Source organism: Gambusia affinis, linkage group LG05 (assembly GCF_019740435.1).
Source record: "Gambusia affinis linkage group LG05, SWU_Gaff_1.0, whole genome shotgun sequence".
In the NCBI taxonomy this organism is placed as follows: domain Eukaryota; kingdom Metazoa; phylum Chordata; class Actinopteri; order Cyprinodontiformes; family Poeciliidae; genus Gambusia; species Gambusia affinis.
In genome coordinates this window covers 840,120-865,046 of record NC_057872.1, presented here as the reverse complement: position 1 = coordinate 865,046, position 24,927 = coordinate 840,120, and the positions used below count along the sequence as shown (strand labels likewise).

The 24,927-nt window shown below is 37.5% G+C and overlaps 1 protein-coding gene across 3 annotated transcripts in view; it reads left to right on the top strand.

Moving 5' to 3' along the window:
• Positions 1-24,927, top strand: part of grik2 (glutamate receptor, ionotropic, kainate 2) — a 369,508-nt gene that overhangs the window by 286,942 nt on the left and 57,639 nt on the right. For all 3 annotated transcript variants that reach the window (XM_044116261.1, XM_044116262.1, XM_044116260.1), the window contains 3 exons: positions 1,582-1,700; positions 5,365-5,582; positions 19,846-20,071. In XM_044116261.1, the coding sequence (XP_043972196.1) occupies positions 1,582-1,700; positions 5,365-5,582; positions 19,846-20,071 (563 nt within the window). The remainder of the gene's footprint in view (positions 1-1,581; positions 1,701-5,364; positions 5,583-19,845; positions 20,072-24,927) is intronic.

The window sequence follows — 24,927 nt, the reverse complement described above, 5'->3', positions numbered from 1 at the left end:
TTATAAAAAATTAAAAAAAACATTGATCTTCTTTAGCCTCCATGCAAGTAAAAAAGGTTATTCACTTAAGGGTTTAACTTTTCATTTGCATTAGAGTAACATGGCCCACACTGAGTTTACATAATGCATGGCAATTTGACTGGATAAACCTTGGAGTTTGTTGAGCAGCTTGAATTAAGACGGCCCCCTGTTACCCTCTCCTCCCTCTACAGTAGTACAACGCAAATCAGGTCAGGTTGCTTAATTGTAGACCAATCAACCTTTACGAATGTAATGTCACTTTTATTTAACATGAATAAATAAGGAATCTCTCTGCTTGAGAAGAGGGCTGAGTGAGAAGCAACACCAGAGCCAATGTAGGCACGATGGGAATGAACCATTTCATCTGCTGAATATTAATGTTCCTCCAAGAATATAGGGATTATTAGTTCTTTTCTCAGCTGACAATGGGGTTATTTTCAGAAGCCATCGATTAAATTGCTGAGGGAATTGCCTTTGATATGAGCATGCCCACATGAGGAGCTACTTTTAGAAACTGAATAGTTCTAATTCAAAGCTACTCCTCAATCACTTTGTTATTTGTATTGAAAACACCTGAGAGATTCAGATGAGGATGCAGTTTTTGGAGGCTCTTTTGGAAGTCCAACATCTTCTGTTCCCTTTAGGCCATTAAAATGGGCAACAAAGCATAGGAAAATTAAAATCAGTACAAAAAAATAATAATAATAGTGCTCTGCCATAGCTCTGTTGTTTATACAGTAGAACCACCTTAATCAACAATGACTTAAGTTCGTCATCTCTATATAAGCATGTTTATTTCTCACATTCCTCTCATTAAATTTTGGACTACTGTCCTTCAGACTGTTGAATGGGTTCAACAAGGTTGACAGACAGTTTTCATTATAATAAATTACAACATTTTCATTGTAATGGAGGATAACTGTTTCTTTTTTTTTCAGCTTCTCTGTTTTTGGAGGCAGTTTTTGGAGTTTTTTCTGTTGCAGGTTTTAGGATCATTGTCCTGTTGAATGACCAAACTCCAGGCTTCAGCTGTTTGACAGATGGCTGTAGTTTTTACCTTTGTGTTATTTGCCACACAAAGGGAAACGGGATTGACTTTCTTAGCTGAAAACCATACAAACGGATCTTAAAGCTTTGAATACCATGTTTGACATTTGGTATTATGTATTAGGAGTTTGTTGGTGTTGTCTATTATGAAAAATGTATCAGTTTTATTCATTTCCATTCAGCAAAAGTGTAATGTTTTTTGTTTGATTTTGGCACAACACAAAGATATCAACATAGCAAATGCCCAAACTTAAAACTCCTTCTATACTGCAAGTGTGAATGTTAATCAGATTATAATCAATTTAATAAACTGTATTTTTATTTTATTTTATTTTTTTATTTTTTGCTGTATTTACATAAAAGCATAGAAGTGTATTTTTTAACCAATATTTTGTCTTTATTTTTTCCCAGATGGAGTGGCTATTCCTGCTCTCTTTTACCATATAGTACATGTCCAGTTGCTGGTGCAGCTACACTGAACATTGTTTGTGTGCTCTCTGTTAATCACCACAGGTTTAGTCCGTACGAGTGGTATAACCCCCATCCCTGCAACCCTGACTCTGATGTAGTGGAAAACAATTTCACCCTGCTTAATAGTTTCTGGTTCGGAGTTGGAGCTCTCATGCAGCAAGGTAGACGCCTCTGCCTGCTCCTCCTTTTCTAGAACATGTCCCACTTTTTTGCTGGGGGTCAAGCATTCTCTGAAACAGGCCCATGATCATGCATGGGGGCCTCTGTGCATGTAGTTAGATGCTCTATAGGTTGTCCAGCAAAATGGATTGAGTGGAATGAAAGTAATGCAAACAATGAATTGGTATGTGCTGCTGCATGTTTCCCATCTCCATTTGACTTTGACTTAAAATTACCTCTTCCCTGTTTCACTTACTTGTCTATCCTAAGCCACACAGTCAGGTAAGTGCACACATACAGAGTATTTACAGAGTATATACAGAGTATTGGAGTGGGATCAAATGGATGAGAGTGACTGAGAATGTGACACAGCTTTCTAAACAAAGATATGAACAAATCTTTGTCTCAACTTTTTGGACGGTTTATGATGTGCTGGGCAAGTAATCATGCAAATTACAGGGCATGAATCTTTGGCAAAGGTGGCATTCTTTCAAATTCTACTTGTTTCAAAGTAGTTACAATATACTAAGAATCAGCAGCAATTCTGTGAGTTCAGTAAAGGAAGTTATTAATCTGACAGGTTATAATAATCAGACTTGTAACAATACTGTAATAATAATTTTAAATGTGTTGTGTAAATGTTTAGGTAAGCGTTTCTTACTTCTTGTATGAAGTACTTGAAAAGAATTCCATTGTGTGAGTATAATAATAATAATATTAATATTAATAATAAATTTTCACTAATCTTTTTAACTACTGCTCTTCAGGCTACTGAAAAAGCTACACATGATTCTAGCTTAATTAAAGAATTTTATTTTTGGTTTTATTATAGCTAGGCATGGTATCATACTTACATATCAAAAACTAGTTGCTCATTTGTCAAAATTCTTTAGTTGTTTTTGTTCAGCTTGGGAGTGGAACAGTAACAATTTTTGGCTATGGCAGGGTCTGCAACCTTTACTGTGCAAGGAGCCAGTTTTACGGTTCTTTAAAAATGACATTTTGTAATCAGAAATGATTAGCATTGTTGTTTCTTTTTCTTCAAGAGATGATATAACATTTGCAGCTCTAAACGACTTATTTTGCATGACTGAGGGCATTAATACAATTCTGCAATAGTGATGTGGATATATGTTTTAGCTGTGGCATTACATCCATAGTAGTGAGGTGAGAAGCTACTTAAATAAAACTTTGACCTATTTGGTTAAGAAACTATGTTTGAGAAGCTGAAGGTTGTGGAACTAGGCTGGACAAGCATTCATTGACCTACAATGTAGAGAGGCTCCCCTGTGTGGTGGCTTGCCATCCCCCCAGAAATCTGTGGGACGTGCTGTTTGGTCTTGACGTTACCTTGGGTACATGACAGTCAGCCCCAACCAGGTACTGTTTGGGTCCGACCTCTCCAGGCTGGTTTCTGAGAATAAGGAACCAATGGATGGTAACTTGTTCCACTTTGAACTGTTTACTAGCTGTGCTTGTAACGGAACATACTAAGAAAATTTCAAGTTGTAGTCCAATCCTATTTGTTACTTTGATCTTTTCTTTTTATTTGGGTAAAGACAGTGGGCAGAGTGGGTTGTTGATGGTGATGTTGGATAACTTTAATTATAGTAACACTCCATTTCAAACCAGATAAAGACATGCATTCATTCCACTTAACTATTACTCTCTAATAAGAATGAATGCTTGGGGCAACTTAATTTTTTGCCATGGGGCCCCAGGTTCCTGGTGGTGCCCCTGCATAAAACATCACTAACCTAAATCAATTTGACATTATTTAAATTAATTTCAAAACTACTTTATTCCAATAGAAATTAAATGCATATCACGTAACTCATATAATCAATGTATCTTCAAAGAGTTGTTGTGATGTTGTGGGCAGGAAAGATCTCTGAAAGCAGCTTTGCAACAAATCTGAAGAGACCTCTGGCCAAAGACTTCAGCATGTCATCACAATGTAATGACTGTCATGACATGCTAAAAGCTTCATTTGTAGGCTTCAGAGACAATATTTCACAGTAACATGTCCTGGATGATATCATCAGTTTTTGGCAAGCACTGCTAATCCACCTCATTTGTTTTTGATGCCCCTCTTTAAATCTCTGTCTGGCTGTATTGTGAGAGAGCCGGACAGAAAGACTTTGGATTACAATCAAGAAATGAGATGGTTTGAACATCTTCCTTTTCTCTCTGCTCTTTGGTCATGCTCTGGATCCATCAAGCTTCATTTTCACCTACTTTGGGATTTGGGGACATAGTTATTCTATAGGATGATCTGTGAGATACTATAAAGGCTGTAAAGACGACAAAAGACTGCCTCATTACAGGTGCCTTTACTTTTGTGGAAAGTCAAGACAAAATCTGCACAATGCAATTCAAAAATACTATAATGATCCCAAAGGGAAATTAAATAAAGTTTTCTGTATACAGTTGAGTAGCAACACAAAAAGATTAGTTTACTAACAGGACCTCACAAACGTTTTAGGAACTTTTTCTGGAATTTCTGAGAACAGAGTGCCTTATGGCCCGCCTTTCCTGCTCTGTTCCTGTGTCTGCAGCAGCTGCACTTAGTTTGTCATCTCTTTCCTCCTCCACTAGACAGCTCACTCAAGGGACTGCGAGAGAGAAACTTTGATGAGAAGTAGAAATGCAAATGGAGGCTCACAAAACGGGCATAGCACAGAGTTCCTAACCTCGTATTACTTGGTCTCATTACCAGCTTTCTGTCTTAGTGAATGGGAAAAATTCCTTGTTTCACCTTCTCAACAGTTATAAACACAATACAACTTGACTACAAAAAAGAAACAGCCAGCCTTTAAACACTCACTGGTTACCAGGTTACCCACATTTATCTTGTGTTTTAACATTGTTAGCGTGTTGTCAGTGTACTATAACTTTTTTTCACAAAGTGATAAAATAATTTATTCTGGCAAACTGACATTAGTGAATGATATACAGTACAGACCAAAGGTTTGGACACACACCTTTGGTCTGTACTGTACGTCTTAATGATCCATAAGCATTAAATGCGGATGAGTTGATAAATAATGAGAGAAAATGTTCCAAACTTTGGACATTACTTACAAGCAATTAAAGCAATTTCTTTAGGGTAAGATCATTGGCTATTGATATGTCAATAAGACAAACATATACATGGTGAGCAGTAAGGGTACAGAACAGGGTTTTCCTAAAATGCAAGGTTCAATGACGCTGTGCTAAAATGAAAACTTCTGACATCAGACGGTGCATGTGGGAGTTGTGCCAGTGTTATATCTAACATAACACTGGTCAAAGAAAAATGATCTGTATTGACTGTGAGTGGTGCAAGTAGCAAGTGTTCATCTCTCCCCTGACTCCATTGAGATTACATTTTGATTCAGCTTCTGTAGTTCAAGAACCGAGGCAGCAAATATTTGACCAGTAAAAGTTTATAACCTGATGGACATAACAACTGTTTGTCCAATAAAACATAAGAGTAGGTAACTAGAATAATAACTACTATCAGTTTTCATCAACCTACACACTCTGTCCACCCTGTGCATTCCTGTTAGTATGAATGATCAGTACAGCAGTGCTCTGGTCCGGCTCGACCTAGTTGTGGTGCTTCTCCCTCCCTGACTCAGTCTTTCACCCAGCCTTACCCCGTTTTCTGCTCCTTTCATTCAGGATCTGAGCTCATGCCAAAAGCCCTCTCTACCAGAATTGTGGGAGGAATTTGGTGGTTTTTCACTCTCATCATCATCTCCTCCTACACGGCAAACCTGGCGGCTTTCCTCACTGTGGAGAGGATGGAGTCCCCCATTGACTCTGCAGATGATCTAGCCAAGCAAACAAAGATTGAATATGGAGTGGTAGAAGATGGTGCCACAATGATTTTTTTCAAGGTAAGCTATAGCAGGACATTACAAAACCCACTGTATTTTTCCAACCATATCATTTTAATGCCATATACTGTTTTGTGTTTAGTAGAAATGTGCAGTCAGTATGTATGCTACTTGCTTTTTATAATCCTCTTGATGTGTATTTGGGTAAAAATTAATATCTTGAAGGGTGTGTTTATGTTTATGTTTTCCTAACAATAAATCTGGATTATAGCTTCTTCTTTTTACCCCATCAGTCAAAATGAGGGAATGCATACTCAAGTCTAATTTTGTTTAAGTGACATCCCTCAAAAATTAAAGTCATCAAAAAATTAAGAAAAATTTAAATGTATAGCATTTATGCATGGTTGTGATCAGAGGTAACAATTCCATCTTTAAAAAAAACAGGACTTCTGAATTCTCCAGACAAGCTAGGGCTAACTCTGTTTGCTAATGTTACTGTGACCTGCAGTGACGAAGGCCATTTAGAAGTGGCAAAGAAATATCCCTTTCAATGTTTAAAAAAATAAAATCAGAGTGGAGGACCTAATGACTGATGCCATCACAAAAATTGCAGAAGAGGGAGGCATTGCAAAGTTGTTGATGCAACAGCTTGAAGTGGGTTGAATGTGAGGTAGGAAAGGATGCCTTTTTTTGCAAGTGCTGCAGACATTTTCCTGGGCGTCATGGTGAGCAGATGTTTGAGATTTTCCCAATGCCCGTCAACTTGAGGAAAATGCCTGCTTCCGTCAAATTGAAGTGCGTGTTTGTGCCTAATCAAATGACTCAAGGTTTTGATGTCGATCTAAAGAATGAATCCAACTTCTGTTACCACAATATAGACTGAAATTACAAGCACCACTTGAGCTAAAGTTTTGAAATCAGGGAACATTTCTCTACTTGAGGCAATCAGACGTTGGCTTTGCTCTGAACAGGGACAGCAAGAGAAAATGAATGTTTAGAACAGCATTTGGAAAGAAATTTGGCAATATTAACATGACTATTTACAAGAAAACAAGACAGAGTGATATCTCTATATAAATGGTCTCCATAAACTGCAATCCTTTATTGCAATAATTTAACCAAAAGGACCAAACACTTACTTATGGAGATGAACATGAACTTGTGATTCATGTTGCAAAGAAAACGTAAGTAGTTCTTTGTGGTGTTTTTAAGAGATTTTTTTCCACTAACCTGCCTCTAACCAGTTCGGACTTTGTCTGCTTCAGCCAGATTTGTTTTCCGTAAGTAAATCCAACACAGGTCAACCCGGCTGTTCTCAGATTTTAGTGCCTTGCAAGGGTAGTACTAGCAGGACTGAGCCAGGTATGACACCGAAACAATTTGATTGACAGCTGACCGCATTCATTGATTGGCTTTTGAAAAATGTGAAATTCAAATTTCTTATTTACTTTTCATACATTATAAGAAATAGCATGTTTTATATTACTATCCCTTTCTTACGTGAGTGGGTCAAAAATGACCCACATTCATTTCCTATGGAACTTAATGGAAATCTTTGTTTATTACCAACTGTGACTGTCAGGAAAACATTTTTTGTGAACCATACACACTGAGTCCTAATTGTCACCTGAGTAATAATATTTTACAAAGCAAGAACTCTTGCATATAAGTATTACCTTTATTTTTACCTCACAAATGTGTGGTAAAAACACTTTATAGCTTAAATTCATTTTTTTTCTATAATATTACTGACCCTAGCGCCGTTGCTGGTTAGGTTTGCAGTATCAACAGCATAGTAAAAAAAAACACCTCTGTTAATGAACCAAGAACTAAATGAATGAATGAATGAATGTATTTTATTAATCCTCGGGGGCGTTATTGATTTTCCAGTACACCCTGTAGAAAGAACAAAAAACAAACAAACAACATAAGACATCAGCAGACAGGTTGCCTGAAGTTACAGCCATGAGAGACGCTGCCCTTTTGTTAGATGTGATTTTAAAAAAAACACTGGGAATGTGGAGAGAGAAAAATCATATCTCACACTGTGTCCCCAATAGGGACAACATAAAACATGATATGGGTGAGGGTGGCGTGTGATGGGAGTGGGAGGGCTCCCATACAGTCTGCCCAGGTGAGCAACGCATTCACCTGGTGTATCACATCTGACCTACCGTAGGTTGTTGTACTGAGGGTCAGTAGGAAGGGGGCCAATGGATGCGGTGCGTCCGCCTTCACAGATATCATGAAGAGAACTTAAGCTGCTTTTCCAAAGATATTCCCTATGAACTGTTTCTACAATGGCACAGCATAATTTAATAGGCACACACAAATACAAACACATGCACATACATCACACACATCTCTGTCTTGCTTGTTAGCTAATAAAATCAAACCTGGTAAAAGGGGTGCTGCATTTCCACCTTGTGTGGTTGGGTGATGGTTGTTGTCGGCACACACACTGGCCGTGCATGTGGCATCGAGCTCCTTGTCTCCAGGCTGTACAAGCCTAAATTGTTTTGCATTAGCCATAAGACAGATGGTGACTAAATCAAGCAGATAAAGCTTATTGAGATGATGTGTTTAACGCTGCACAGGGAAAAGAGGCAGCACATGGAAGAGCAGAGCGTGGAGGAAAAATCTGTTAAACCCTCTAACTGCATACTACTCACCGATTAATGTAGAATTCAAACAAATAGTTTATATTTGTATCTAAATAATAGTGTTATTGTTTCATGAAGACTGAATTGGATCTATTAATACAGACAAAGCAGCCTGTATTAATAGAATGATATTGCTTTTATAACTGTCAGAACAAGTAACAATAATTAGAGCTATGATCTTCATAGTCAATGGTCATCTATTTTACATGTTAAAAATAATTTTACATGTTATATATGAAACAGATTAGCTTCCTTACTTTTGAGTCTAAAGCTATATTATGACTTAGGTTCTAATATTTCTGAGGTGAGGTGCAGATTGGAGTTAGAATTCTCAAAGCTACATTAATCTCTTACGTCAAACCTCCCGATAGGGAGAAACACTAGAAAAAAACAGCAGTAACTTCAGACCATTCAACTTAATCATATGCGTTCACAAGAATTGTAATCTCAAAGCACTTTGCAATATAAATAACACAATTTTCTCATAGAAATATATAGTCAATTGAGTCTAAAAATATGCACATTTAATTATAGTTAAATACATTCCAGTTCGATCCTACTTTTAAATACTGTCAAGTTCTGTCAATTAAGCCAATTAGTAAGAAAATGAAAATATCTATTTAAAGAAACCTGGCCAAATGCCTCAAGTCACAGACCTGCATCATTCATACCTCCTCAACAAGCATACATGGAACGTGAACAGTTGATTGTATGAAGCTAACAGTGTGTCAGTCCTTCATACAGAGTCTGCATGCTCAGCAGACACAAGGAATGAAGGATGACATTGCCAGACAAGACCTGTAGTACATGTATATGCTCTTCTTCAACAGAAACATTTTGTCTTGTTTGTTAAGCTTCAAAATAGGCTTTGGGAATTCTTTGGCTCCTTTTTTAAATACCTTTTATCTCTGCTAACATTTTGTTAAAGTAACTCAATGGAGATGAACCTCAGTTACTTAATGTAGTGTCAGTGCAAAAAACTGACGTAACAATTATGCTTTGGTATGTTACTGTACCGCCAATATGAAAACCATACCCACTAGTACAGAAGTATATTCTGTTTATGGTTTTCCATCAAACATTGTCCTAATGTTTGATGAAACATGGTTGAGGCATTTTTTTTATTTAGCCTGTTTAAAATATATGCAAGGTGCTTTGTCAAACAGTAAGTAGCAGCTCTTCACAAGTTTATTTTGAGGAGAAGTGATAACACAAAAACACCATAAATATGCAGTAGAAAAACAGTGACACATGCTGTATTATACATTCCTATTAATGTCCTTTTCTTGAGGTCTGGTTCATACTTTTTAAAACAATGTAGCAGAAATAATAATTTCTATAAAATAATCTTATCTACACCTGATCGGTTTAAGAAAAGTGTTCATCTAAACCACGGTTGTCAATCTCCAGTCCTCCAGTCGCTGTCCTGCAGTTTTTAGATGAGCCACAGGTACAAAACACTGGAATGAAATGTCTTAATGACCTCCTCCTTGTGTAGAAGGAGGTGATTGCTAATGACCTCATTATTCTATTCAGGTGTGGAGCAGCAGAGGCACATCTAAAGGTCGTAGGGCAGTGGGCCTCCAGGACTGGAGTTTGACACCAGTAATCTACACAAACCCATTGAATTACACAACTGAGTGTTATTTTATATAAACTATATTAGCCAATCATAATCCTTCAGAAATCCCACAACTTCCTGCTAAGAATTAAACATGTCACCAGGAGATTATTTTGTGTATACAGACAGAGAGATTGAACTACTATTAAATTTCATGTTAGAATATAAAGTTAAGAAAACACAAGGCAATGGCGACCAACAGGGAGTCATGTTCTGCGTTTATTTCAGTGCTTGTTTTCCAGTTGTTGCTGGGTCCAGTGTTGTAAGATGGTGGCGAGGAGAATTGGTTAGCCTCTAGCTGCCTAGCATCCAAGCATCAAACCCCACTTGAGCTGGTGACTTGTTCAAACTGAGCAGCCTGCAGTAACCAAACTCCTCAGCCACGCCCGTTAACGGCAGCTTCACCTCTTATACTAACTGGAATTGGGCTGAATTGTTTTAGAAGTATGGAAAAATACACTTCGGATGTTGCTTATTTTCTTGGTCAAAACAACAGATAAAAATCTCTGCTTATTTTTGATCATTGCAACCACATTTAACACCATGAAGAACTCTTGAAGGTGACAATCTCAACAATCGAGTTTTCACAACTTCCAGTAAGATTTTCATTGCTTTAATTTGCAGAGCTACGCCCCGGCTTGGTTGGATTTGGAAGCCTCATCCTGTATACGATCGTCTTTGTCTGCTTTAGTTTAGGCTCCCAAATTGCTATCAGGAGCTGATATTCCGAACAACAAAATGGTGAGAGTGACTGAAAATTTGGTTTCAGTTCCGCCGCTATTTTAAATTAAACTTTTTTTCTTTACAATCTCCTATCTTCAAGAACCCTTTATTCCGGCCCTCTATGATCGATAGTGCTTTCTCCTTTTGGTTCTCTCATAGTATCAAAAGCTTTGGTGACCTCTATGAGGAGGGCACATTCGTCTCCTTCGATCAGCTTTCTGCAAAATTTGACCTCCCAAAGAGCCACTTTTTCCGTTACCTACAGGTCCGAAGTTATGTTAAGGAAAAAACTTCTCTCTTTCCCTCTAAACCTCCTGCTAATGATTTGGATAATCTTTTGTCACCTCCCCCACCGAAAAAGGGTCGTATTTCATGTTTGTATGAGAGATTGTGCTGTTTTCGTGAGTCCCCAATTCTCTCAATCAAAGCGGCATGGGAAGAGGACTTGGGTTTTCTGTTTCCAGATGACTTGTGGGATAGAATTCTTTACCGTGTACATGGTTCATCACTGTGTGCCAGACATGGACTAATTCAGTGTAGGGTCCTGCATCGTACTCACTGGACTAAGGCCAGGCTTTCTAAAATATACCCAAACGTTAGTCTGGACTGCGATCGTTGCCATCAAACACCTGCCTCACTGATCTATATGTTTTGGTCATGCCCATCACTAAAGCCATTTTGGACAAACATTTTTGCAGCCTTGTCTGAAGTAGCTCATATGTCCATCCAGCCTGATCCCCTAACTGCATTGTTTGGTGAACTTTCTGAGACGGTTTCTTTGTCAAGATTTAAGGCTGATCTGGTTTCATTTCTCACTTTGTTGGCAAGGCGTAGAATATTGCTGTGCTGGAAATCAGCTTTACCTCCCTCATTTGAAATCTGGATTAAAGATGCTTTACACTTTAGTAAACTTGATAAGATTAAATTTACCCTACGAGGTTCCACAACTACATTTTTAAAGATTTGGCAGCCGTTTTTTGATTTTATTCAGACATTGCCGTCCCGTATGGTGTCCAACTAAATTTTGCTTTTGCCTGACCTTTTTTATTTACATTATCATATTATTTATCAAATTATTTATTTTGTCATTAATACCCATTGATGTACCTTTTTCTTAAATCCTCCCCCCCCTTTTTTTTTAAATTTATTTATTTTTTTCTTTCTTTCACTATTAAGATCTATATTTATATCATTGTACTTTGCACACAAGACTAATGTCTTTTTTATTTCTTCTTCTAACATATCTACCTTTTGTTTTTTCTTGTTTTCTTTTCTTATTCCTCTGGATTTTATTTGGGAAGGCTTATCCATGTGTTCTGTACGACTTATGTTCGGTTCTGTTATAGAAAAAAGTCTACATATCTTGTTCATATATTTTTGCACATTTTGTATTTTGATGTTAAAACCTAATAAAAAAAAAGTAAAAAAAATAATAATAATTTGCAGAGCTACGTTTCAAAGCTAGTATGTGGACACATGTGGAGGTTGAACTACATTATACCCCCGTATTGGGAGGAATAGCTGGTATAAAACAGCTGACCTCCAAACTCTTTCCCCTTAGCAACTCAACATTTTGGAGCAGCTGGGCTTATAAAACAATTAAAAAGAGTTGGAATAAACATAAAAATCAGCACCTCTCTGACAGCTGTCATCTCTCCTCACTACATAGCCAAACAGTAACAATGGTCACATACTAGACATCAGACTGTAAATATGCTGACCTGTAAATCTCCAGTTTCCACTGTCTACACTCAAATGCAAATGAGAATTTGTAAATCTTTACTTTGGCCAGAGGTTACTACCAGTCGATTTCAGTGCTATTAAACAGGGGTTTTATGTGGATGAAAGGCCAAATCACATAAAAATCTATTCAGTTCATCAGATAGCCGGCTATGTGTGCACAATGCCTGAGCCACAATGCAAGTCATTTAATATACAGGTAAAAGCCAGTAAATTAGAATATTTTGAAAAACTTGATTTATTTCAGTAATTGCATTCAAAAGGTGTAACTTGTACATTATATGTATTCATTGCACACATTCAAATGTTTATTTCATTTAATTTTGATGATTTGAAGTGGCAACAAATGAAAATCCAAAATTCCGTGTGTCACAAAATTAGAATATTACTTAAGGCTAATACAAAAAAGGGATTTTTTAGAAATGTTGGCCAACTGAAAAGTATGAAAATGAAAAATATGAGCATGTACAATACTCAATACTTGGTTGGAGCTCCTTTTGCCTCAATTACTGCAATAATGCGGCGTGGCATGGAGTCGATGAGTTTCTGGCACTGCTCACTACAGTCCACTACATCCTTCTGGAGTCTACTTATCCAGAAGGATCTGCCAGAACCCTGAAGCTGCATCTGGTGATGAGAAACTGTGGAACCACTCTCCTCTGATATTGCTGGAATAAATCATCCTCTTTTAACTGTCTTATTCGGTCTTTTTAGTCCACAAAGATTCAGGCGTTTCCATTCTTTTTAGGTCCTAGGATCATTGGGGCACGCCACTCAGTTGGTTCTGTGACTGCTTCCACAAGGTTGTCAGCTTCCAATGACATTGGAATATTATTTCAAGCTGCATTTTCACAAGTCCAAACTAACGTTCACTAATGCTAATTTCCTTTACTCTTTTTACTAGCCTATTTGCTAATGAAGCTGGTCTACTCTATCACATCTCATCGCATAAAGTCTGAATGAATATGCAATGTCTTTGTAGCTGCTCTGGGTTAAGAACTTTCTTCAGTTTAGTTTAAATCATAGCCACACAGTAAGAAGATCAAGGTTTTGTTATGTGTCCCAGTCCTAACCACAACAACGCATTTCTTGTCAGTCACTCACATATTTCATCTGAGGTTCTGAATTCGGCTTAGTTTCAGTTGATGGATCTGAGTCTAAAAGTCATTTTAGGGTGACCCTAATTTAGTATTGTGTAACAACATTTGAATGTCCTTTATCTCATATTTGCAGTGTGTTTATAAACCTGTACACTGACTGTAGTTAGCACATGAAACACATCTTTTCATAAATTAAAATGCAAAAGTATGTGGTAAAGTCCAATAGCCATTCCACTGAGAAAAAGAGATAAACTAAAACTGTTTGAACTTCTCAAAAAAGCTGTCATGTCTGAGAAGAGAAATGCATTAAAAAAGCTCCTAATCTGGGAAAAGATTTATTTTTTATGCAGTCAGATAAGCATAAGGAACATTGTTTGTTCTTGGTTCTGGAAGATGAAAGAGGCTGGAGCTAAACTGTTGTTTTTCAGCAGTAAAAAATGTGAGCTATATATTACGGTCTTGTGGGTGGGTTTCTATGAGCTTTTTGGTGAGGTAGTCATTCATTGTGTTCCCTCTCATGCTTTCTATATAATATTGTATGAACTCTGGCTTCAGGAAACCAACCTGCTCGCTTCCTGCTTTAGAGTGTAGGTGGTTATCTTACTCTCCATGTATTCACAGCCTGTGCTCTTGCCTTATCAGCAGTCTGAAGCTTGCATGCTCAATCGTCTGATTTGTCAAGGGTGACTCCAAAAGATTCTGATAGGCACTCCACAAATCACCCAGTTGATCTAAAATATCGACCAGCCACCAAAAGTCATTACACACAATAATGGCGGGCGGGACCTTGAAGATGTGACTTAATTAGGTTTCAAATGGTTTGAAAAATGCCTTCAAATCTTCTCCCTTAGAGAATAAAGTGCTCCTGGCTTTTTCTCAGTGATTACAGGTGTAGAAAGAAAGGTAGACAGACAATGAAAATGCCACTACTCCCCTGTAAAATGATAGTAACGCCAAAGTAATCAGAGATGAATATATGTTATTTATCTACACTTCTGCTGCTATTTAGTGTTGTGCAACATCAGGTTTTGTTTGGCTATGAATAACTAATAAATGCTAAAGGCAGTTATTTACAAAACTTGTAAATTAGATAAAAATGATCAAGACAAGGTGATTATCAGGAAATATTCCCCAAATAGTTTTCGGTTATTGTTTTTCTGAATACCTAGATGATGTGTGGTATTAAATAATGCAGTTAATGCAGTTAATTTTGAAACTGATGCTCAACCAGCTGGCCCTGCCACATATATCATGGTGCCTGTCCCAGAAACTACGACTGAAAATGTGCCTATTTGACCAAACTGCAATATTTACAGAAATTTTGTTAATGTCACTCTCTTTATTTTAAACAAAAATAAATAGAATAAAGACAGACAACTTCTTTATGAAGTATAAAAATTACTAAGAAATACATTGGCTTCTAGTTAAAATATTTCACTCAAACAAGACCAGTAATGGTCAACTAAACTATTACTAAACCACTTTTGAGGAATTTTGAATGAGATCAAATTAACTCAAAAGTCTGGAGTGGGACATATGATGTACTTTACAGGCCCATAGTGCCATTTTATAGCACAATCAAGTTACTTTACGTGCTTATAAAAAAGCTGCATATGTGAAAGATAGCTTAAAAAATTTTGACCTCGTAAACAGAAGTTTTAAATTGGCTATTTAAAGCTTTGATGCTACTATTCTTTTAGTTCCATGTTTACACATTCTGCTTTATTTACACTTCTGGTTGTAAAAACTTGATTATATAGTGACTTTCTTAGCATTAAGTCAAGTCAAGTTCATTGGTATAGCAAAGTTAAGCAACTCAGTAGTTCAAAGTGCCTTATGAAATAAAAACATCATGAAGTCATCAATTATGAAACAACCAATGAACACTACATTTTGTCAAATATCAAAACCATTAAGCAAAAGCAAAATCTGTTTTTCTGAGTGGATCAACAAATGAAAGAAATGATCAGACAGGACATCAATTGCAGAGACCTTGGAAATATTCACACCCTTGCTGATAATCAAATCCAGTATGTGGCCTCAATAATGAGTTTCCTGCTTATCAAATTGAGTCAGACCAAAGTTTTCAAGTATATCATACAGTTTATTTGGCACTTCTGTCTCCAGGTTTCTCAGCATTGAGAATGATGCACCTAACAGGCAAAAGCTCACTAAAGTGATTGAAAAATGTTCCACATATTTTTGGGTTTTGTACAAAGTTAGTGTCAGAGCTCGTTTTAAGTCTTTTTCCTTGATTTCCACATATATAACCCTACTTTAAAAGTTACCTTAAAGGCACACCACCTTCCTACAGATGAGGCTTGGGACAATTTCACCCAATATGCTAATTTTATTTACTATAGAAATGCATGTTTTTATCCATATAAAAATAATAATTTAAGACCATCACTCAAAGATAGTTTTAAAATAGTCTGTAAAGATAGACAATTAACTTGCCCAGCTCTGGGACTGCAGTGCCGGACAAGAGGAGAGACCTACACAAAGTGAACTTAATGTCATGTTCAAGAAACCAGTCTGAGATGATTCACGCTTTGACATGGGCGCAAATCATCTTCTGATGCTTGAAGTAGCAAACAACACAGTAAAACAATAATAAAAAAAATTTAAAAAATAAAAAAAACTGAAAAAGGACCACCACCCAGAAAGTCCACCACCGACACCAATATCTGTCCGTTTCCTGTCTAAAAAAAAAGAAATAAAGAAAACTACTATACAAGACACAATTTACATAAAAATATTAACCCAAATCAAAGAAATTAAATCACAATAAATATATATATATATATATATATATATATATATATATATATATATATATATATATATATATATATATATATATATATATATATATATATATATATATATATATATATATATATATATATATATATATATATATATATATATATATAGGTCTCCATCCAAACATCAATAAATGGTCAAGCAGCAATAGTGTGCGTGAGCATCCTAAAGACAGCTGAGTCACCAACACTAGTCCATGGGATAGACCATCTTTTTGTTCATTTCAGGCTGGCAAAGTCTATCCTTATTTTTTGAAAAGATACATGTTTTTAGTTAATATTTTGGAATGATAGGTCTTCCTAAATAGTAGCAGAGTCACAGTTAACAGCTCAGAAAGTGAACAGCAAAGGTCAAAGATCTATAATATAGTAAATGGTATCATCTTAAAGGAGACACTCTTAGCTTTCATTTAAGTCAGATTTTGAGTCTCTCTGACCAACAAGTTGTTACTTGTTGAGGCTGTTATCACGTGTTGGTGTGCATTCTGAGATTGATAAAAGCAGACTAGTGTTTACCAGTCTGCTTTGTTCTGTGTTTATTTCAGTGCTTGTTTTCCAGTTGTTGCTGGGTCCAGTGTTGTAAGATGGTGGCGAGGAGAATTGGTTAGCCTCTAGCTGCCTAGCATCCAAGCATCAAACCCCACTTGAGCTGGTGACTTGTTCAAACTGAGCAGCCTGCAGTAACCAAACTCCTCAGCCACGCCCGTTAACGGCAGCTTCACCTCTTATACTAACTGGAATTGGGCTGAATTGTTTTAGAAGTATGGAAAAATACACTTCGGATGTTGCTTATTTTCTTGGTCAAAACAACAGATAAAAATCTCTGCTTATTTTTGATCATTGCAACCACATTTAACACCATGAAGAACTCTTGAAGGTGACAATCTCAACAATCGAGTTTTCACAACTTCCAGTAAGATTTTCATTGCTTTAATTTGCAGAGCTAAGTTTCTACAAAACAGTAAGAAATCCAGCAAAACAAGAAAAAGTACATAAGTTGCAAAAATTAAAACTGTGGCTGAGTGAACTTTTTTAATATAATACATTTGCAAGGAGACAGAGAGAGAGAGGCTCAAACCACATGGAAATCCCTTTGCTGGGTTAATCCATTTGTTCTTTGGTTGGAAAACGTGGTAGAATAGTTTTTTCCCCAATGGGCAGATGCAGCCACAAAAATGTAATTGGAAAATTCCTCTACTTGTTCTTAACAAAACCTGTGAAAGTTCTTGAATCCAACAAAGAGAAAAACCCTACGTGAAGCAGCAGTCTTAAGAGTAAATCCAAATTCTGAAACCTCAACCTTTGGCTTGTTGGTTGGCCTCATCAGGGATGCAGTGAGAGTTTGGTGAAAGACAGTCTTCACTCCTGATGTGTGCATGAAGACTGTCCCCGAGGCAGAACCCTGATTGTTACCGAGCGCTTCCGCTTTATACTTTTTAGGGGCGATGCCTACATGAATTTTTGAATGAACCGATAAAATCATCCCTTTTTTCTGACAAATTCTCTTTTTTTGGCGTTGAAGCTATTGCAAAAGAGTCTCCCTATAGCCACCTCTGTCCAAAACAACTTTCCCTTTTCTTTCGCCGCATCTGAGTCATCTTTTGTTTCTCATCTTACAGATGAGAACATTTAATACATTTGCAATCAAAACATCTCTGACTGTACTTCACATCACTTCCCAATTGTTGATATCATTGTTGAATAGTAAGATATTACTTGCAATTGTATCATTCCGTTCTGCAGAGTTATCAAAAATAATCGGACTACTTACAATTATACCTTGTCAGTTATATAACCCATACAGCTTATAGCAACTTTTCATCATTATAACTTTTCCATGTTTACAACTTCTTCCGATTAGTGTAGAGAATTATCCATTCTCCGGACTAAATTCTTGACGTATGAGGTTGAAGAAAAGTCAATGAGTTGAATTCATGAATTCCATTTGTTAATACCAAAATACAGCTGGTCCATTTCTCATGCTACCTTTAGGACACAGGTCTTAAACTCCTGGAGGGTCGCTGTCCTGCAGGTTTTAGATGAGCCACAGGTACAAAACACGAATGAAATGTCTTAATGACCTCCTCCTTGTGTAGATCAGTTCTCCAGAGCATTAATGACCTCATTATTCTACTCAGTGTGGTGCAGCAGACACACATCTAAAAGTTACAGGACACTGGCCCTGGACGCAGCGTTTGACACCCCTGCTTTAGGAGCTAGCAAGACAAAATGGCATAAAGCAAAAGTTTGTAATTCTATTTGTTAGCTTCTATCTAAGCTATGCCCTAAAGAGGGCGTTCCCTGGTGTGTCATTTCCTTTAATCTTAGCTTTGAGAGTGTTTCTTAACATGTAATTTCCTGTAGCTTTAGCTTTACAACTAGCTACAAGAGATAAAGATTAAAGCATTTTTCATGAGAAAAATGCTTTAATTCTAAATTTTTAGCATCTTTATGGTTTGTACTAAAGTCTTATCCTGTTGGTTTTTGATCTTTTCTTGTATTACTAGTTTGGGTTGACCTCTAAAAGCCTAACAACAAACTGGTTCTACAAACTACCTTCTGTCTAAAAGGACCTAAAGACTACTGTCCCTGTTAAATCTAGCAGTTATATGTCTCTTCATTGCAAACAAATTTAGATAACTAACAATATGCTGCCTCTACTTCTAAACTTCACTCTGTCTCTGTTAAGCCTAAATTTAGTTACCAACTAAAATCATAAAACCCTTAAGTTATACTAAACTTATCAAATCTGGCCTTATGTCCTCAAATATTTATTTTTCATACTTGTCCCCAGTCTGGCGATGCATCATCCTAATATCAAATCTCTCCATATCCTTACAATACACTTGCATTTGAGTGTCTTACAAGAAAGTTATAAAGGTATAATCTTTATTCCTTTCTTAAACACATTTAAGAAAGGATGTGCCCTTTCTTAAATGGGTGCCCAAAGTGGGCCCTGGAGGGCCGCCATCCTATGAGTTTTAGTCTCTCCCTGGTATAACACCCCTGGACCAATGATGGCTCGTTAGAGGCCTAAGAAGAACATTGACCTGCTGAAGCGGTTGTTGGTACCACCAGGGAGAGAACTAAAACTTGCAGGATGCCGGTCCTCCAGGACCCACTTTGGGCACCCCTGGAATAATCTCAATGAATGTTAAAATGACTACTTTCTACAATAATCTGTAAAGAAGAAAACTTTCTGATTGTTCCTAAAGTAGGATGAGTGAATATGAGGACGATATTTTAACACAGCCACACCTGAAGCTGAATACTTACTCATTAACTACATTGAGATATTATCTTACTGTTAGTTATTTTAATAAAGGGGAAGGACCTGTTGAATCTCAGGTATTTTGACACACACTCATCTCCTTCAAATTATATTCCTCTTTTAAGCAAACTTAAGCAGATAGAAAAGATGTAGAGTTCTGGACTCTATAATAACATTGTTTCCAAGCAGATTATATGTTTTTCTAAAGACAATGTGAATGTCCCTTAATGCAAAGGGTTCTGTAGGACTGATGTAGCAGATTGAGTTCTAGAATTGAAGTAGAATATGTAAAAGTTGGTTTTTTTTTTTGTTTTTTGTTTTTTCCTTTGGTCAATAAGACCATTAACATTCTTTCTTGCACATCATGTGTCTCCTTACAGAAAACAAAGATCTCTACATACGATAAGATGTGGGAGTTTATGAGCAGTCGGAGGCACTCGGTAATGGTGAAGAATATTGAGGAAGGGATTCACCGTGTACTCACTTCTGACTACGCATTTCTCATGGAGTCTACAACCATCGAGTTTGTAACCCAGCGCAACTGCAACCTCACACAGATTGGAGGCCTTATTGACTCCAAAGCTTATGGGGTTGGAACACCAATGGGTATGTATATCAAAAGTACACTGCATGTCTTGGTGAGGTAAAATGTTGGCTTTTGTGTTTTTCTTGTTACTTGTTTAAGTAATTTACTGAATAAACACCACATTACTACCAAAGCACTGTCATTCCTCATGGAGATATTAGAAAAAGTAAAAAAAAACATGAGAATTTTCATCTTCTTGGAATTAATCAATTACCAAAAATTTAGTGAAATTATTTGGCCACAAACATTGTCCTCTAAATGTGAGAATTAAATCAGATATACAGAGGGTGAAATGTGCCCCTTTTTCTGTCCTTTAGTTTCAGAATTCTGTCCATCAAAATGAAAATCCTCCCATGTTTATTATACCTTTTCTAATGTCTTCCAGTAGAAGAACCCCAGAAATAATTTTCAAATTGGGATAGATTAATATCTTGTTTTTTATAGAAGGGGGAAAACAGAGTTGGGTACAAAATTCAGAATGAGCCAAGAATATTACAGTCCATCTTAGACCACGAGCCTGTCGGTGTTCAACAATCTACTCAGCAGGATGGAAAGTTATGGGAGGCACAAGTATGAAAGGCATTCCAATAACAACCATACCTTCAAATAAAAAATTACAGACATAATTATCCATCTCAGATATGCTAGACATCCTACTAAAGTCATGGCAGGATACCACTAAACTGTGCAAATTAGGTGACACTATTATAAGATGCTGTGCTACGACTCAGATTTTATACCCAATAAGAATTATGCAGACTTTATAAGAATGGTCTCAAAGTGCTTATTCATCTACTTCTCATTTATCCAGAAGGGGATACTGCAAAGCTTTGAGTCTTTGAGAAATAAATATGGTCTGGAAAACAAAGACCTGCAAATTAGACAATGCTATACTCAGAATCTGAGTTGTATATCAGTATTGGTTTTGTATTTGTAAAAGTGTTTTTGTCAATCCTTGAAAGAAAAGGAAAGGAAACAAAGCCTGACCCATCAAAAAACAGTCCGAAAATTCAATTTTTTTAGAACTAGGATCTTCATGAAGCCTTGAAGCAAAATCTAAAGTTTTTGGTTTTTTTGCCATATCATTTATTTTATTATGTACATTTTGTATCACATTTGATACTTGATACTTAGAACTTTTTGCATGTAAAACTCACAGCAATGTGAGTTTTACATGCGAAATAACATGTAAAATAACATTTAGAAAATATGAAACACTTTAGAAAGTTTTTCGCTTAGTTTTTTTTTTTCACCAACAACTTTTAACAGCCATTTATTTCACATTGTGGTAGGAAGCAAAAGAGTTTCTGTCCTTGTTCAGGCAAAGCTGTACCTTGTACTTTTTACATTAGATGAGTGCAAGGTGATTTCCACAACAGTGCTTGCATCTTTGTTGGGCTTCCCATGTTGGAAAATGGTAAATGCCATTCTTTCTCACATCAAGAGGCACACAGCAGCTTGGTCTTCTACAGGTTGACGATGAAGTCGCTTCAGGAGAGGAAACTTCTACATACTTGATTTTGACCTTTCCTGTGTAGCGGTTGTACGAAGAATCACACCGGAATCACTCTGGAATCAACTCTGCGTTGTTTTATTCCTGTTCAAAACAAGAACATTTTAAATACTGAGGCTCCTGGGCTCCGGATTTCCCCAAACACCCTCTCCTCAGCGCAGCTTGGCGCGAACTCACACAGAAATGCATTAAACAAAACTAAAATTCTCTGATTCAATAATAAAATAAATCTACAGTCATACAAAACAATTAAAATAAAACCTAAACAGAAATAATAATAAAGAAATAATTACAATTTTCCACCATAACATAGAAATATACTAAATAAATTAATTTAAGAAACGACACACATACCTGTTCAAAACAAGAACATTTTAAATACTGAGGCTCCTGGGCTCCGGATTTCCCCAAACACCCTAACCAACCGAAAGAAAAACAATAAATAAATAAAAAAAATAACCACGTTGACAAAGAAAACTTGAAGGATGTCACCAATGTGGGAGACAAATGCCCAGTATAATGCTGCGCTAAACGTAAATATATATATATATGAGTTTACAACATATTTTTAAAACGTTTTCAATATTTTAATAAACAAATGAAAGACAACTTTGTACACCTACCTCTCCTCAGCGCAGCTTGGCGCGAACTGAGGAGGGCAGCGGGAACACACAGGATATAGCGCAGAAACAGGAAACAAAAAAATAAAAGGTTCTCCGCCAAAATAAAATACAATTCCAGAACTAAGAAAAGCAAATAAAAATGTTTTGAGAAGGTTCATAAAATAAAATAGATTATAAATAAATAAAATTAACTCAGCTACATACTCCCCCCTGAACTTCTCAAAACAGTCACAGGTCAGATTGGAAGCAGCATACAAGATAACATCAGCTGAACTTAGCTATACTTCTTTGATAATCACCATGCACCCAAGGGTTACTACATGTCGATAGAAAAGTGGCATTAAGTAGTTGGCCAGACTTTTAATGTCCACTTTGCATAAAAATGTGCCGACTACACATTCCCAACCTGATTACCAAATAACAGGTATCTTGATACACAGAATGACAGTAATAAAAGAAACTTTCATGTTCATAATGAACAGGAATATCCCAAAATGAACAAAAATTTGTTACTGGAACAGGGTCTTAGCTAACCCACCAACCATAAAACCTCCTTGTTTGGTTTTCTGTGTCATAGTCTGAATCAACCTATTCACTGGTTTCACTACCCTGCCCACTCTGGTCCTAATTTGGTCAATGGGTGCAGTTACTGTCAGTGCATCAGTGTCTACAACTTTCACAGTAGTTTCCTTGCAGAGACTGGATCCTGAGACTGACTGCTGCTTATCTCCAGTTGTCCTCCAGTAATGTCATTCTGTCCATTGTCCTTATCTGCCGGAGGAACATTGAATGAACCCTCTGGTGCTCCTCCAAGACAACCATCTGATCCAGTTCCAACAGTTACTCCATTGTAGTCGCTCCTCTGCGGCTCAGCAATCAGAGGCTCAGGCTCAGCAACAGGAACTGAAGGGGAATTGAGGGCGGTGTCCCCTACTTCTGAGGAGTTCTCCAATGGAGTGACCTCTGCAACCCAGCTAGCAGTGCGCTCGGATTTGTGAAGTTCAAGTTCCTCCAAAACAGACTTCTATCGCCTTCTTCTTCCTCTTACTCTGACCAACACTGGAAAATGAAGGCTCTGCGTCATGATCCACATGTATTGGCAGGAAACTCGCTTGCAAGAGCAAATTTCTGTGAACCACTTTTTCATGTCCGTTGTTAGGGTTTCTAATGCGTAGGTGTGACATCTTGAATCCTTTGAGATCACCGTGTACAGGGTCGACTCCCACCTATCAGCAAGTTTTCTGCGCCCACGTTCACCTCTGTTGGCTAAGAGGACTTGATCACCCTCTTCAATGTCAGCACCTTTCACACCCTTATTGTAGAGCTCAGCCTGCCGCTGTTGTTTTGCACTGGCATGAACTTGAGCAACACAAAGAGCCTCCTTGAGGTCATCTCTCATCCTTTTAACATAACTGTCATAATCTGTGATGTCATTGTCTCTTTCCACACTGTGGAACATAACATCTACTGGTAATCTAGGAACCCGACCATACATAAGGAAGAATGGGGTCGACTCATGAGCAGTACAGTTGTGCAGCGAAGGTCAGTGTTTGCAGCATCTGAGGCCACCTTTGCTTTTCTCTGGGAGGTAGTGCTCTAATCATATTTCCTAAAGTCCTGTTGAACCTCTCAGTGTGACCATTCCCCATAGGATGGTAGGGTGTTGTTCTGGACTTCTTCACACCTGCTATCTGAAGTAGCTCTTGGATAAGCTGGCTCTCAAAATTCGCACCCTGGTCTGAATGTATTCTCTGCGGGAAACCATATACACAAAAGTACTTATCCCACAGCTGACGTGCAACCTGTTTTGCGGACTGGTCTGAACACTTGAAGGCATGAGCCATCTTAGTGAAGTGGTCTGTCACCACTAACACGTCCACACTCTTTCCATTAGAGTCTTCTGCAGACCAGAAGTCCAGACAAACTAACTCCAAGGGGCTTGTGGTTTTGATGCTTTCGAGCTGTGCTCTTCCCTCAGGCTCCAATGTCTTACTAACAACACAACGCTTACAACATTTTACATAGTCTCTGACATCTCTTTCCATTTCAATCCAAAAGAACCTTTGTCTTGAAAGGTATAAAGTTCTACTCTGACCCTGGTGGCCAGCAGTATCATGCACACCACTGAGAACTTGGCTTATCAAAGAGGAAGGCGTCATGTACTGATGTCGCTTTTTCCCTGTCAATGGGTCTTTGCAAACTCTGTAAAGGATGTCATCCTGCATCTTCAGTTTTTCCCACTGTTTTAGGATTTTGAGCACCTTCAAAGGCAACCCAGCTCTCTCTCGTCTTGATGGTCGTCTCCCTCGGCTGACAAATGGGATGACATGGGACAGGACAGGATCATTCCTCTGGCTATCATGAAGCTCTTGAAGTGAAAAAACAGGCAGAGGGTCTTCACCTGGCAGAGCCAATGTCTCCAGATCCTGGGCCAGCCATGAAACCACTCTCTGCCTAAAACCTTCATCCCACTCCAGATGACCGGCTAATACTGCAGACACTTCACAGTCAGATAGGGACTGACTTTCCAGCTCACCCAATGGGCCTGTATGATGCATGTTTTGGTGGTTGACACCAATCCTGAATGTTTCCTGAATTAAAGCTTCTTGAACTTGTTGCGTCTCCCACACAAGGTCATCATATGGTTCATTCAAAATCCGCTGACAGACACGATCCTGGGCAAAGGGCTTTCTGCTGAGAGCATCAGCAACGATGTTTTTACTGCCAGGTATATACTTGA